The sequence below is a fragment of the Lactuca virosa genome, chromosome 5 (assembly GCF_052849685.1).
Source record: "Lactuca virosa cultivar CGN04683 chromosome 5, Lactuca_virosa_CGN04683_v6, whole genome shotgun sequence".
NCBI classification, from domain to species: Eukaryota; Viridiplantae; Streptophyta; class Magnoliopsida; order Asterales; family Asteraceae; genus Lactuca; species Lactuca virosa.
This window is the reverse complement of record NC_136430.1, coordinates 411,486,478-411,502,093: the sequence shown is the minus strand read 5'-3', so window position 1 is coordinate 411,502,093 and position 15,616 is coordinate 411,486,478. Positions and strand designations below refer to the sequence as shown.

Below are 15,616 nucleotides of genomic sequence, written 5' to 3'. Positions count from 1 at the left end.
TACACTTGGTTCTGTCTTGTTTCTCTCCAAAACACGTTCTAAACTTATGGCAGCCCCCAAAACTGTTGGATTAGTGTCTAAGGCCCCGTTTGTTTACCTCTTAATTGAAAAATTAAGAGGTAATCTCTTAAAAAATCAGATGTGGGTCGTTTGGTACCCTCTTAATAAAAACCTCTAAATCTAAAAAATGCCTCTTAAAAAATAAGAGATCAACCCGCATCTAAAAACAAAAAAAGACTGCGTTGCCCTCCCTCTCCTAGGTCTCGCTCTTTCTTTCACGCCTCCACTTTTTTTATTTCTCATCACCTCATACAAGAACCTCCCTCCCGATCCGCTGAGAAGTCGTGTTCCCTCCCCGTCATTGCAATCGCCGGCTTCCTCTCCGCCTCCAGCTTCGTCGTCGGTGTCCTTTCCGACAGCTCCACATCCGACGACTTCTGCAGGTAAACTTTCCATCTTCTCTCTTTCTCCTGCTATGTAATCTTTTGTCTATGTAATCGTTCTCCTGCTATGTAATCTTTTCTCTACGTAATCAGAAGGTTTGTATATTTTATCTGCAAGTCACAATGATTTGATTTTATAGAAAAGCTGTTTTTTTTCTTTTTCTGTCAACTGAAATCAAATATTTATCTGTTTGATAAATCAGAAATCTAATCCTCAATTTCTCTTGTTTTTTTTTCCTGAAATCAAACCCTTAAATGTGGTTGAAATCTATTATATGATGTTATTGTTTGATATGCTTGAAATCGGTTTAGGTTTTTTTATGTTTGTATGTTGTATACGATTGATGATGAAATTGATAGTTTATACTTTGTTTTATGTTTATGCAGAAGTGAAGTTTAAGGCAACAACAATTAACGACCATGAGGTATGTGTATAGATTCAACCATTGGAGTTTTTCCTTTTCTCAAAAACTTTTTACCTTCTATGCGACTCATGCTTTACAGAGATTTAAACATTTGTTGCGAGTTTTTAATGATCGAATCAAATTTTTATTTGCTTAATCAAGATTATGTATAATTTTTGTATGTTCTATAAACTTTTAATTCAACAGTTCCACTAGACGTGTGTTATGAACTTTGATTATTAACTTGTGTATCTGTTGCTAATGGGCGATTTCTTGCTGAAATGGATGATTTCTATTGATTTGTGCTGAAAAGTTTTGGTTAATTTTTTGTTGATAAAAGAGTGATAAATTGTATGGTTGTTTCTTAAGTGTGCAGAAAATAGAAGGTCTTTGGTTCACTAGTTGCACCATGGATTGAAAGAAGTATTTTTTTTATTTGGCTATTGTATGATGTTTATGTTTCCATGTATTTAAAGAAATGAATTTGGAAAAATTTATGTTTAATTTGGTTATATTGTATGATTTCTATGTTACAATGGATTGAAAAAACTGAATTTGAAAGAATTTATGTTTAATTTGGTTATTGTATGATCACTTGTAATTTTTATCAATTATGTATTTATCATTTAGCACAATGTAGAACTATAGAAGGGTAAAATTGTCATTTTTTATCATTCAGATTATAATTCAGAGGTTCCAACCAAACAGCATGTTAAAAGTTCAGATCTTAAAAGTTCAGACCCTCTTAGAAATTCAGACATCTTAAAAATTCAGATCTCTTAAAAATTCAGATCTTAAAAATTCAGATCCTGCCAAACAGCCCCTAAGTCCATAACTATAATTGGTATGTACTTGACCCGAGAGTAGCATGGTCCATTTGGGTTGCATGGCACCGGAACAATCTGAAGGATGGATAATTGAGAAGAGGTTATTTATGGTTTATTAATATATTATAAGTTCTAATATATTAATATGAAATCATATTATTTAATTAGTATTGATCAATAATTAATTTGGAATTAATTTTGTGATCAAAAGAGACTAAATAAATATATAGGGATTGATTATGTAAATCATTCATTCTTATAATGTGGGCTTATGATCCATAGTTCTTTATGTTGGGCTAAACCCATGTGGTGACCCATGGATGATCCATGGAGGTTTAAACCCATGGAGCATGACGAATATGGAAGGTCATGCACATTAGGGTTTGCACGGTGTAACCCTAATTAAGCCACACTATATAAGAACCCCTCTAGCTCATGAAATCAGCACATAAGTAAGCTTAGAAGAGTGCTAGCCGATTTAGCGAAGCAAGACAACCTCCTCTTAAGTTCCTCTATTGTTGGTGGTGTTGTGTGATTCCATTTGAGGTGCAACACTTGGGGCACTAAGTTCTTAAAGATCCAAGGTTTCCAACTACAACAAAAGGTATGTCATCTAACTAGAATTTTGTAGTAAAGATACTCCATTGTATGCTAGTTAGGATGATGCTTTGGAAAAACAAAAGTTTGCATGTATATTAGAGAAAACATAGATCCAAAGCATCTAGGGTTGCATGTACACCATAGGAGTGTTAGAATGCTTAAAACAAAGCCCAAGCCACTATTTATACCTAGACCTAATAACAAAGCCCAAGCCCAAAACCCAAACGAAACTATATTAAGCCTAACTGAAATCACATGCGATTTCGGTCCAAACAACACCAAAACATGGTGTTTTCGGTCCTAGACCGAGAACTATAATAGCTTATGAAAAGCAAAGTATAAACCACAATTTATGACCTAAAAATCTCCCCTTGGTTTATAGCTTTCTTTTCTTATATCCTAACAATCTTCGCTTTGTTCTTGGCTTCAGCTTTTATCTTCGATTTCTTTATAACTTCAAGATGGTCATATGAACTTCTGCATGAATAACTTCATCTTGAACAATTGGACTTCCTTTAAGATCTGACTTTGAACGCACACTGGGCATATGAGGCATCTTGTAAAGTTTCTTGAAAATCATCACTTTCAGCTTTGAAATACTTCAGAGAAAATAACAGAGAGACCGATTCTTCTGGATCACTTTAGCAAGTTCATAGATAGCATCAAATTGATTGTGGAGACTTCAATTCAATCTGTCACATAACTTCAAGTACAGCTTCACCTTGCTTCTAGGGTTAAAATATTGAATGTTGAAAAATAATCTTCACTTCTTGTTCCTTCGAATGAGTATTCTTTAACGATCACCGTTGCGCCTTGAAAAGTAACCATGACTAAAAAGTCCTTGTGGATCACATAATCAAAAAGACCCTTCTCACCATAGTTGTTCAAGGACCCAACCTTGGCTCAAAAGGAGACTACTCGCAGTATCTGTGTGAACACGGAGGAACGCACTGCGATTTGTTGAGTATCAGATAACTACTCATGACTATTTTGATGTTAGCCCCTGTATATCCTAGATCAAAGATCTCAATACAGTTTTTCAAGTTAAACAAGTTAACTTGGCCCTTGGCGAGACGTTCATCGATAATCGTGCCTTGCGAGGTGCATCACCCTAGTGCCATGACATCTGTACAGTTTCAGACTTTTAATTACTTAAATACGACAGTTCTTTGAAAGATACTGCCTAACTGACAATTTGTACAATTTCAATCCTTTAGTTCCTTGTGAAAATAGAGTGAAGAGTAATAACCATCAACTCCTTTCCAAGTTTCTTCTCCTTGCTCAGAAAATTCCGATACAGTCTCCTTGAGTCTCTTTTTCTTTTTGAATTCGCTTTTTAAGACAAACAAAACTTTGAGATAAAAAATAAAAATAAAAGTAAAAATAAACTTAGCACACAATAGAAATAACTAAGAAATAAAAATAAAATTAAAAATACACTCAAAATAAAAATAAAATATTTTTGGATTGTTGATTTTTTCTAAAAAGAAATAAAACATAAATAAACATATTTTTTGATTTTTTTAAAATTTTATGATTTTTGTTTGATTTTTTTTAATTTTCCCCCTAAATTTGTGCATAGAGGAAAAATATGAACAAATTTAACAAAAACAAAAATAATAACTAAATTTAAAACATTTTTGGGATCAAAGTTGTCAAGCAATTCAATATCGTTTATCAGCACACACATGCATGTTTAGCTCTGGTCAATCACCAATATTGTGGTCCACTTAAACACAAAGGATATTGACAAATTGGACAGATAATAAATGACAAGACATTATGATTATAGACCATTTTGCTGACAACGACCAAAGATATTGTTGTCCACTTAAATTCAGCAGCGAGATCTATAGACAACCTTTAGTTAATTCAAATTTTTAAGTTCACCAGAATGTGTTCCCCAGTTCACGACATACCCTAGCAATCAAGGAATTCCAAAGACGCTTTTACTTTATGTGAGTGCTCAATTAATTGAGAGAGAAGATAGATATAGAGATACATATGTTGTATCCCAGGTCGGATGTCTTCCAATCACGTAGAGGGACAACATATGACTAACATAGATTGAGGGTTAGAGAGATAAAAAGGTGCATATGATGTGTCCCAGGTCGGATATTTCGATCACACAGAGGGGACAACATATGAATGACATAGATAGATAGAGAGAAGCATAGATAGAGATGTATAGAAATAGAGGTGCATATGTTGCGTCCCAGGTCGGATCTTCCGATCACGCAAAGGGGGCAACATATGACTGACAGAGAGGATAAGAAAGAAAAATAATTTCACACAGACCTACTTTATCAGAACCCCTCAGTCACCCAATCAGCACCAGAATTAAGGACATAAGTTCGTACATCGAAGAAGTGTTGAGCCACAGTTCTAGATGATAAGTAACTTTAATGTATCTCGTAGGCTCCCTTGTATATCTCACTGCTCAATCTATCCAAGCGTCGTATAGTCAGACCAAATGTAACTATCTAAGTCCAGATGAGTTAACACAGTCAAGTCCTTTCATTGTCAGCTATGCCTAGTTCTTTTAAATCCTTCGTGCCTACCAACACATTGAACACAAAGTCTAAACAATTTAGCTTCAGTGCATTACACGCATCTCATATTGCCCTTTAGCACTAAACTTCATATCACTTCCCAAAAATACGTACGAAAGAAAACATTTTTTTTATAAATTTTTTGTATTTTGATTTCTCCCCCTTAATTTGTGCATGGGGAGGAAAAAAAATAAAATAAATACGCAAATTTAAAAAATTTGTCTTCAAAACGAATCATTTTAAGAAAAAACAGAAGTAGCGAGAAGAAAACTCAAACCGTAATTCAGCAATTGAAGTTGCATCCAGATGATCTGAGAACAGCATGCATATGCATCAACATGTTCAGCCTCAATTGAGTTTCAATTCCGGAACGAAGTTAAGATATTCAATATTCATCATGCCATTAAATGAGATCCCCATTTGTGATCCTTTCCTTCTTCCTTCCCGCAAAGGACACATGCTCTCAATGAAGATTCTGAATGTCGTACATATGAGAGATGTCTCCTATCATGTGCTTGGAACAGCCACTATCAACAAACCGAAGTCTGATGATATTCCTCCATAGCTGCTCCGACACAGAGTGCGGGATTAGTTAGCTTTTGGAACCCAGTCCATTTTGAAGCTGGGTTGACCTTTATCATCTACACAAGGTACTCTCTCCCATGACATATCCTGTTTATCAGACACAGAAGATGAAGAAATGTTATAATCATTAGATAATTTGGGAGCGTGAACCTTTGGTACCCATCTGTAGTCGGGTTTAACTCATTTCTTGTTTGATCGGATGGATGCCTCAACACTCGTTTTTAGAACTTGAAACCGAACGCCGAGATGACTTCTACCTAACTAATCTTTGTCTAACGGAACCATCTCTTGAATTTGGATTCTTGTCAGACATTCCCTTCTTATCCTTGGGAGTTTGATTCTTGGCCATTTTTGCGTTCTAGTCACCATTGCGTGAATGTGACCTCGAAGGATTTCTTTTGGAGAATATCCCTCTTGGCACGTTCTGCCAACCATGTTGGTAGTAAGGAACATATAAACGATATGGGCAATTTCTGGCAATGTGTCCGGGAGTCCCACAGTTAAAACAAGCTTGTCTTTTCATATAGATGAGATTGTGACTTGGTCCTTGTCCAAAAGAATTTTGTTTCAAGGGACTTCCACAAGCACAAGCACGAGAACATTTAACAGATTGTTTAACAGACTTTTGTGGCTTGGGTTTTTCCACAGTGGGAGTATCAGCATCACAAGATTTTGAATCATTATCAACATAACTAGAATCATTTTTGTTCTGCTCATGCTCATCTTGCACTAGGACCTTATCTGCACATGAAGTAGAAGCATTAGTATCGCTCACCTCAATATTCTCAGTTGGGCCAGATTGTTCAGTCTTAACTGAAGCTGGTACATGGGGCTGGCCATACTGAGCAGGTATCACTACCTCATTGGTTTCAAGGGGTGGGGTATAGTTGTCATTGAAGGGAGGCGGAACACTGTGATACCCTAGACCCTTATTCTAATTATCTTTAAATTTTAAATGTTTTTCTATCATGGACACAACTACCTCACTTGACACGTCAAATTTCTTAAAGTTAAATTCAACATCTTTATAGTTAGCTTTTAATGCATCAAGTTCGGCAGTTAATTTGGCAATTTCCTTTTTATCATAGTTATAGTTCTCACATTTGTTACTATAGTCTTCCTGAAGCTGTCTAAAGTCTCTTGTCTTGGCCTCTAATTTTTCTTTTAAAGGTTTTTGGGCCTTTCTGAGAGTATAGCCTTCATATTTAAGGTCCTCAATTTCCCTAATTAATAGTTCATTTTGATCATGATAATGTTTAATTTTAACTTCACAAGACTGAGAGCATGAGTTTTCACTTACTTTGGTGATTGAAGAACTCATTATTCACCAAAAAGAATAACTTACCAAAAATAGAAATGATTTTGAAACCAAGAAAAAATGCCCTTTGACTTAAAACCTCGAAAGTCAAACGTGAAAGTCCAACTTGAAAGTCAAAAGTCAAACTTGAAAGTCAAAGATGAAATTCAAAAATTTTGTCCAAAAAGAATAACCTTGACCGAAAACGAAGGTTTTGGACCAAAAACGTGACTTTTGAGCGAAAATTAAAATTTTGGACCGAAATCGCGAGGCTTCTCAACCAAACCGAGAAGGCTCGTACCGAGAACAGTAGACCGAAATCGCGAGGCTTGTAATTCTGACCGAGAAGTCTCGCACCAAAATCTCTCAACCGAGATCCGAATCGAAAACGTGCGAGCAGTAAACAGCGGACCGAGAACTCCGAGGCTTCGGACCGAGAACGAGGCTGAGGACTTCGCTGCTGACCGTGAACGCTGCTGGCTCTGAGATCTTCTAGGGTTTGACCGAGGACAGCCGCCGGGATCTCGCAAATTTCGACCGAAATCACCCAAAACTTGCCAAAAACACAGGATTTTCAAATCTTTAATGCCAAACTCGATCAAAACTCCAAAAATATGAAGAACACGAAGAACAAACAACCAAAAATTCGTCCAAAACAATTCAAAAACACCCGGAAATCCAAGAAAAAATCCAAGAAACTCTTAATATCTTGCCAATTCTGTTAATACTGATCCAAGCTCTGATACCAATTGTAAAACCCAAAATCGCTACGTATCAATCAGATTTCACTATGATGGTGCGGAATCTCAATCAAGTGAATGACGCAAGATCAAATATGGAATAAGAACACAATGATTAATCTTCAATGCACACTATTATTGAATAGTTGGGTACATAAGATTCTCGATTACACTTGGTTCTCTCTTGCTTCTTTTCAAAACACGTTCTAAGCTTATGGCAGCCCCCGAAACGTCCCTCACTCCTATCTAGGCTAAAATAACACTATTTATACCTAGACCTAATAACAAAGCCTAAGCCCAAAACCCAAACAAAACAATATTACGCCTAACCGAAATCACATGCGATTTCGGTCCAAACAACACCAAAACATGGTGTTTTCGGTCCTAGACCGAGAACTATAATAGCTTATGAAAAGCAAAGTATAAACCACAATTTATGACCTAACGACCCCCATGGTCTTTCATATAATTTCCAGGGGCAGATCCTGGTCTTTCATGCAAATATCACAGAGACAACTAGCATTCCACATAACAAGTAATGGGCCGTCATTGGTGCCTTCGACCCATGGATATAGTAAGAAAACTCACCTCACAGCCTGAAAGAATAGTTGCACCAATCACTGCTCTAAAAGCTATCTCTACCGGTCACCTATACAATTATCAAGAACCCAGATCTTAAACTATAAACCAAATTACCCAAAATGCCCTTAGGTCAAACTCGGTCAAAGTCTACAGTCAGGGTCCAAAAGCGGGGCGCTGACCGCGTACCAAGAGAGTACACCCCAACGTACTCTGATATCGACCAAAAGCGGGGCGTCGACCACGTACGCAGCGTACCACCAGGTACGCCCAACATACACATCCTAGTTCCATAACTTCATTAAGAGCTTATTCCATTAGTCCCTTATGTACAAAACTCAGTTCGAAGCCCAAAATGATGTCATAAGTCATAGAGTTTCCAACTTTATGACTTTGCATGGCTATAAAGTGCTTAATGTCCAAAACCCTAAGTTCTTAACCCAATAAGACATCATAATTCTTGTACGGAAGGGATAAAGTTTCCATCTTTATCCATTAGAATGGTCCCAACAAACAAGATCTAGTCTTTAAATCTCAAAGGGACCCAAAAGTGCATCTTTTTTAACTTAATCCATTAAGTACAAGTCTCCAACCATCAGATCTGAAACCAAATGATGTTTAGATGGATAAAGTTTCCAACTTTATCTATAACAAGGTCACAAACATTCAAGATCTAAAATTTATGCAGTTAAAGTGTTCAAAAGCTCATAACACCCAAAACTAGCTAGATCTAACAATTTCATCATCAAGATTCAAACTTTATACCTCTAGAAGAAAGATCAAGGTGAACAAAATCTGGATCTATAAGATCCAATGCAACCAACACTTCTTCAGTGAGTTCCTTCTTCTCCATAGTGCACCAAGAACACTCCAAAACACTTAAAACACCATCTTTTTGCTCACAAGGCTCAATCTAGGGTTAGGGTTATAAGACAGGGTGTTGGAGAGGTGGGGGATGAGAATGATATGAGTTTGGGGAAGTTAAGGAGCTTAAACAGGGCTCAAACCACGAAAATAGGGTTTGGGCACTGATCGCGTACGCCAAACGTACTCAAATTATGCCCAACTTACTAGGGATGCCCGTGTATGCCCATCGTACATTATGAGTACGCCCAGCGTACGCGGCTCAACCCCAAAACCGCCTTAACTTCAAATAATCATAACTTCTTCGTTCCAACTCCGTTTTCGACGATCTTTATATCCACGGAAAGGTATTGAAGAGCTCTACAATATTATCTAAATATCTTGGACTAAAAACTTCTCGAACAAAAATCCATATTTCATGCAAGAACCTGGCCTATGACTTTTCCCGTTTTACCCTTTGACTCCAAAACACAATTCAAAGGTTTAGATCTCATAACCATCATTACCTCATTCCAAAAGGTTTAAACATCGCCTCCTTAAGGCCCAAAGCGTTTACACAATCGACTTCCGACCCATGACCCTGAATCACATAATGATCCCGAACAGGGTGTTACAAATGGGTTGAAAATCTCAACCCAACCCGTTAATTTTGGGTTGGGTTCGGGTTGGGTTGGCGGGTTGGGTCGATTTTTGCCGACTTTACTCACTAAGCCTTAGGCTTACAGTTGCTAGTTCATGTTTTTAGTTGCAGGTCCTTTAGGTTCAAAGGGCAGTGAGTTGGCATGATTGGGATATCTGGACATTCTCGAAGGGGCATGACATCTAGCTACACGTTCTTTATTACTTTATGGTTTTCAAAACATAACATAGCTCCCGCAAATTCATTATGTTTGTATTAATATGACGTGCAAAGACAACTTTATATTTATTAATGATTATGATTAAAACCTTTTGGTAAACTTACACTATGATTTTCAAAAAAATTATGGTTGGAGTTTGGGATGTTACAAAATTAATTTGGACTTTGAAGTCTAAAGCGTCAATTAAATTTGCATAATTTGTGCTTATATAAATTACAACAGCTCCTACGAAAAAAGATAATATATTTTTGTTTATAACCATCTATCTGATGACTTATTAGGTAAGACATACTAACTTTTTGATTTAGAAGGTTCAAAGTTCACGTCCCTAATGTTCTAATTAAAAGATGGCCAAAAGATAGTACGTGACATACTACAATGTCTTAACATATCATATAAAGATTGAACCATCTCTTATGTGCTAGAAACCACAATGGATGGCTAAGAATCTATTTTATTTTAAGGAAATTAAGTAATCTAACCATTTTAAATGAGGTTTTCAAAGAAATTAACCATTTTTTTTTATCAAATTTTGAAAAATAACCATTTTCATCGGAATGTCTCATTTTTTTTTAATAACAAATCTATTCTACTTCTAAACTACTCCTAAGACTACCCCATTGGGGTGATTTTGGTGAGCCGCTCACCATATATAAATTAAAAGAAAATCAAAATTAAAAAATATTTGGTGAACTAGGCCACATGCACAACCCAAGATCACCAAAACTCACCTCTTTTTAATAATACTATTTAGTGGTGGAGTTAAATTACTTTTGTAATTAAAACTAATTTTGTTAGTAACTGTTTTTTATTTTGAGTAAATAAATAAATAAAATATATCAAAATACGTGATTAATTTTTCTCTACGATATGATACCAATATTGATATATTTTTTTAAATATTTTTTAATATACAATTGGATTCGGTTGGATTGCTAATGAGAGTAAAAGATTGAGTTAATTGAGTTGAAGATGTGGAAGAGAGAGAAATTAGTTTTTTAATATATGATTGGGTTGGATTGGGTTGTGAATGGAGATAGTCTAAATCCATCTATGTCCATAACGAGACTTGAACTCGCGACCTCAAGGAGAAAGGACAACACCGGATACCACAATGTTAGAAGCCCTTTGGCCCGGAATGACTCATTCTGGAGTACTATTCATATTTTGGAATTTTTTTTATTATTATCATTTTCAAAGAAATCTTTTTATTGTTTTTTTGGGATTCCGAATATTACATTTTGAATTGTTTAATGTCATCGTTTTTCAATAAAATATTTAAATTTATACACTCATATTATATATAATTCACATTACTATGTTTGTTTAACTTTATGTTAATTTTAAGCATTTTTTTTCGAAATTCCGTAATTGTTCTTCGGATTTCAGACTTGTACTTGAAATTCCAGAGGTTTTTCTTTTCAAAATCCGAAAGTTTATTCCGGAATCTAGAATGTCGTTCCGAAATCGGTAAAAAAATGTGTTTTTTTTGTCCGGAATACCCACTCCGGACTAAGTGATTATTTTTGTTTAATTTTTTTTTCAAATACATATTAAAAAAAAGTTAAAAGATTATTTACTTTCTCTTTATTTTATGGACCGCTGAGAAACCATTTTACTTTTTAATCTCACTTCAATTTTATGATTATAATCTTATATAAATTATAAAAAAAATAAAAATATAAATAAAAAAACGAGATTATGAAAATTTTGATATTTTGTTTTCCATCTTATAAAAATTTAAATTGTATATATTTGCATCCTTATTAAAAAGTCAAAAATATATAAATTAAACCCAAACATAATACACAAAAGCAAATCTCTATTCTAATAAATGAATAGTTTTAATATCTTTTTGTCAAGTTTCACTCTAATACAATTTTTCATTAATATTATGCAATGTATCATGTAGATATATTAGACAACTCATTTCAAAATTCAAATTTACATTTTTAATTATATTTAAATTTGAAGTTATAATAACTTTAAAATTTTGATATATTTCTTAATTAATAACTTATTTAAAATGACTTATTTAAAATAATTGATTAATAATTATAAATTTTTATTATAAAAGTTTAATAAATTTTATCACTTGTAGTTTCATGAGTTATAAACTAGTCAAATATATAAATTTGCTCCTTTAAGTTTTAAATATGTGTAAAGTGCTAACAAACCCTTTTCCAAAAACCCCAAATATTCAAAATCCAATGACCAATTTTGCCCTAATTGACTAATTTCCGATCAACAAAAATACAATCCCCCAAATTTTGAAAACCTCCGTCATCTTTTGCACAGTCACCGATGATGCATACCTTTCCTTCTCTTATCCGCAACTTTGAATAAATTTGGTTTGAATACTGCATCATGTTTATATAATGCGTACACTCCCGAATGACGTGATACATGTGCACCTCATCGTGTATATATCGTTATCTCGATTATCCGATCATCTTCTGATACACTTTTCAGATCCCATACCTTCATTTTAAATTCAACTTTTAAACCCATAAGCATTATCCATTCCAATCAATTCAATTCTATCACACTTCCCAACATAAATTTTCGCGCGAATCCATTTTGATCTGGGTAGATTTCGTCAATCCGTCGGGGTTAGTGTTCTTGTAATTTGATCTTACTTTACCGTTTCATTCTTCGCTGATCCGGGGTATCGCGTTCTTCCACAAGCTCGAATTTGAGGAAATTTCATTTGTTGTAGGTCAGCTATTCTCGATCCTTATTCATATTCATTTCAATTTCTGGAATACGATCAATATTTCCGTGTGGGAGTTTAGTCAATTATAACAAAATCTCGATTTGAAGTTAGGGCTAGTGGTAAGGGATCATTACTTTAACTTCAGCTACTCTGAATACAACAATCAGCACCAAAATTCTACTAAAAAAATGGATATCAGTAACGAGGCCACCGTTGATCGGTTCTCAATCGGACCATCAACAGCCTTTGGCCGGACAATTGCTTTCAGAGTTCTATTCTGCAAGTCAATGGCACATTTCCGGCATCAAATCTTTCATATATTATCGTTTTACTTCGATACAATTAGAACATACATATCAGATATCGCTACACCCATTATCTCATGGTTACATCCTCGCAACCCACAAGGAATCCTACTATTAGTAACCCTAATCGCCTTCTTGCTAAAACGCTACACAAACGTGAAAATAAAGGCCGAAATGGCTTACCGGAGAAAATTCTGGCGAAACATGATGAGGGCTGCGCTAACCTACGAAGAATGGGCTCACGCTGCCAAGATGTTAGATAAAGAAACACCCAAATTGAATGAACGCGACCTTTACGATGAAGAACTCGTAAGAAACAAATTCCAAGAACTCAGACACAGACGTCAAGAATGTTCACTTCGAGACATCATTTTCTGTATGCGAGCAGATCTAATCAGAAACCTCGGCAACATGTGCAATCCGGAGCTTCATAAAGGCCGGCATCAGGTTCCAAAGCTCATAAAAGAATACATCGATGAAGTCTCCACACAGTTAAGAATGGTTTGTGATTCCGATTCCGACGAGCTTCTTCTAGAAGAAAAGCTTGCGTTTATGCACGAGACACGTCACGCATTTGGCCGAACAGCTTTACTGTTAAGCGGCGGCGCTTCTCTCGGAGCTTTTCACGTGGGTGTAGTGAAAACTCTCGTAGAACATAAACTCATGCCCCGAATAATCGCCGGGTCAAGCGTCGGATCCATTATGTGTGCAGTTGTCGCCACAAAATCATGGCCAGAGCTTCAAAGTTTCTTCGAGGATTCATGGCATTCATTGCAGTTCTTCGATCAAATGGGTGGGATCTTCAACGTTTTCAAAAGGGTAATGACACAAGGAGCACTTCACGACATCCGACATTTACAGGTTCTGTTAAGAAACTTAACGAATAATTTAACTTTCCAAGAAGCTTACGATATGACAGGCCGTGTTCTTGGAATCACGGTGTGTTCACCAAGAAAACACGAGCCTCCAAGATGTTTAAACTACTTGACTTCACCTCATGTGGTTATATGGAGCGCTGTGACTGCTTCTTGCGCTTTTCCGGGTCTTTTCGAAGCTCAAGAATTAATGGCTAAAGACAGAGGTGGTGAAATCGTGCCCTATCATCCGCCGTTTCATTGGGGGCCGGAGGAGGTTGATGGGACTTCCGTTAGGCGGTGGAGAGATGGGAGTTTGGAGATTGATTTACCGATGATTCAATTAAAAGAATTGTTTAATGTGAATCATTTTATTGTTAGTCAAGCGAATCCGCATATTGCACCTTTACTTCGATTGAAAGAGTTTATCAGAGCTTATGGAGGCAATTTCGCTGCAAAGGTATATAAATTGAAATTAGTAATTAGTAATTTGTTCAATTGCTGAGGTGGATTTTGATTTAAGGACACGTGTTTTGTTATTGTTTAATGCAGCTTGCACATCTTGTTGAGATGGAGGTGAAACACAGATGCAATCAGGTGTTGGAGCTTGGGTTTCCTTTAGGTGGACTTGCGAAGCTATTTGCTCAAGATTGGGAGGGTGACGTCACCGTTGTTATGCCTGCCACGTTGGCTCAGTATTCAAAAATCATACAAAATCCATCTCATTTAGAGCTTCAAAAAGCCGCGAATCAAGGTCGTAGATGCACATGGGAAAAGTTGTCAGCAATAAAAGCGAATTGTGGAATCGAATTGGCTCTGGATGAATGCGTGGCAATTCTAAATCACATGCGCCGACTAAAACGAAGCGCCGAAAGAGCCGCAGCCGCCTCTCAATCTCACAGCTCCTCAAATCCCGTCCGATTCAACGCCTCCAAACGAATCCCGTCATGGAACTGCATCGCCCGCGAAAACTCCACTGGGTCCCTTGAAGACGACCTCGCCGACGTCCTCCACCACGGCGGCAGAAACTGGCGGCATCACCGCAACCATGACGGAAGCGACAGCGAGTCCGAGAGCGCCGCCGAGGTGACTTCATGGACGAGATCCGGCGGTCCGTTAATGCGAACAACTTCAGCCGATCAGTTTGTGGAATTCGTGCAAAATTTGGATTCGGATTCGAAAATGAATAAGGCGATTATGGTTTATCAGAACTTACGGGTGATCCCGCCTGACCGGATCTCTGATCCGGAATCTGACCACCGTGATGCTGGTGCTGCTAGAGTTGGCAGTGGTAGCATCACGGTGGCGGCGGGTGATCTTTTGCAGCCGGAGAGGATTCATAATGGGATTGTGTTTAATGTGGTGAGGAAAGGGGATTTGACACCGTCGAATAGGAGTCATGACTCGGAGAATAACTCTCCGTCTGACTCGGCGGTTGAGTGTGTGCAACTCGACTCGCCGGAAAAAGACATGGATGGTAGCTCCGGGTCTGAATGTGGGGACACTGAAATTTGCGAGGGTGAAAATGTCATTGAACCGGAAGAGGGTTGTGAAGTGAAGGATCATTGTAGTGTTGGAGATAATGATGGTGAAATCAAAAGCTTGTGAGTTAAGTTGACTCGGTAGTGATACAAATTTATGGATTGTACCATTATTAATAGATTAGATAGATGAAATTTTACTTTATGTGTATTGATATATTGTGGAAATTCATTTAACAGTGTACACATGTAAGGGTTGGATTCGAAAAATTTATGTTACAACAACTAATTTTTTAACGATTTATACAAGTTTAAACAGAAAATTTAGTTATTTATATTTAAGTGACATTTGAAATTAAAATAGAACGAAGGACGAATGAGTAACAAAAAGTATGGATTTTGATATCATGAGAAGATGTTTGGATAGGAAACAAATAAACGGGTCCATCAAGAAGCGAAAACTATACATAATTTGATGTCCTATGTTGGAATTATGTTTTGTGTTGATT

The 15,616-nt window shown here is 36.5% G+C and overlaps 1 protein-coding gene and 1 long non-coding RNA gene across 2 annotated transcripts; both read left to right on the top strand.

Annotated features, from left to right (window-relative positions):
- The first annotated feature begins 226 nt into the window (after nucleotides 1-226).
- On the top strand, nucleotides 227-1,299 carry LOC145114502 (uncharacterized). The gene is made up of 3 exons (XR_013711052.1): nucleotides 227-443; nucleotides 831-868; nucleotides 1,217-1,299. It is a non-coding gene; the product is annotated as an uncharacterized LOC145114502 (long non-coding RNA).
- A 10,757-nt stretch (nucleotides 1,300-12,056) lies between these two features.
- On the top strand, nucleotides 12,057-15,404 carry LOC145111858 (triacylglycerol lipase SDP1-like). The gene is made up of 2 exons (XM_079048104.1): nucleotides 12,057-14,086; nucleotides 14,179-15,404. The coding sequence occupies exons 1-2, from the start codon at nucleotides 12,656-12,658 to the stop codon at nucleotides 15,232-15,234; spliced, it is 2,487 nt and encodes an 828-aa protein (XP_078904230.1). The 5' UTR covers nucleotides 12,057-12,655; the 3' UTR covers nucleotides 15,235-15,404.
- Nucleotides 15,405-15,616: the final 212 nt, after the last annotated feature.

Bases quoted from the DNA above. Each gene is read 5' to 3' on its own strand.
- LOC145111858 (XM_079048104.1), top strand. From the start codon at position 12,656: ATGGATATCAGTAACGAGGCCACCGTTGATCGGTTCTCAATCGGACCA. The intron at 14,087-14,178 runs GTATATAAATTG...TGTTTAATGCAG, and splicing joins GAGGCAATTTCGCTGCAAAG to CTTGCACATCTTGTTGAGAT.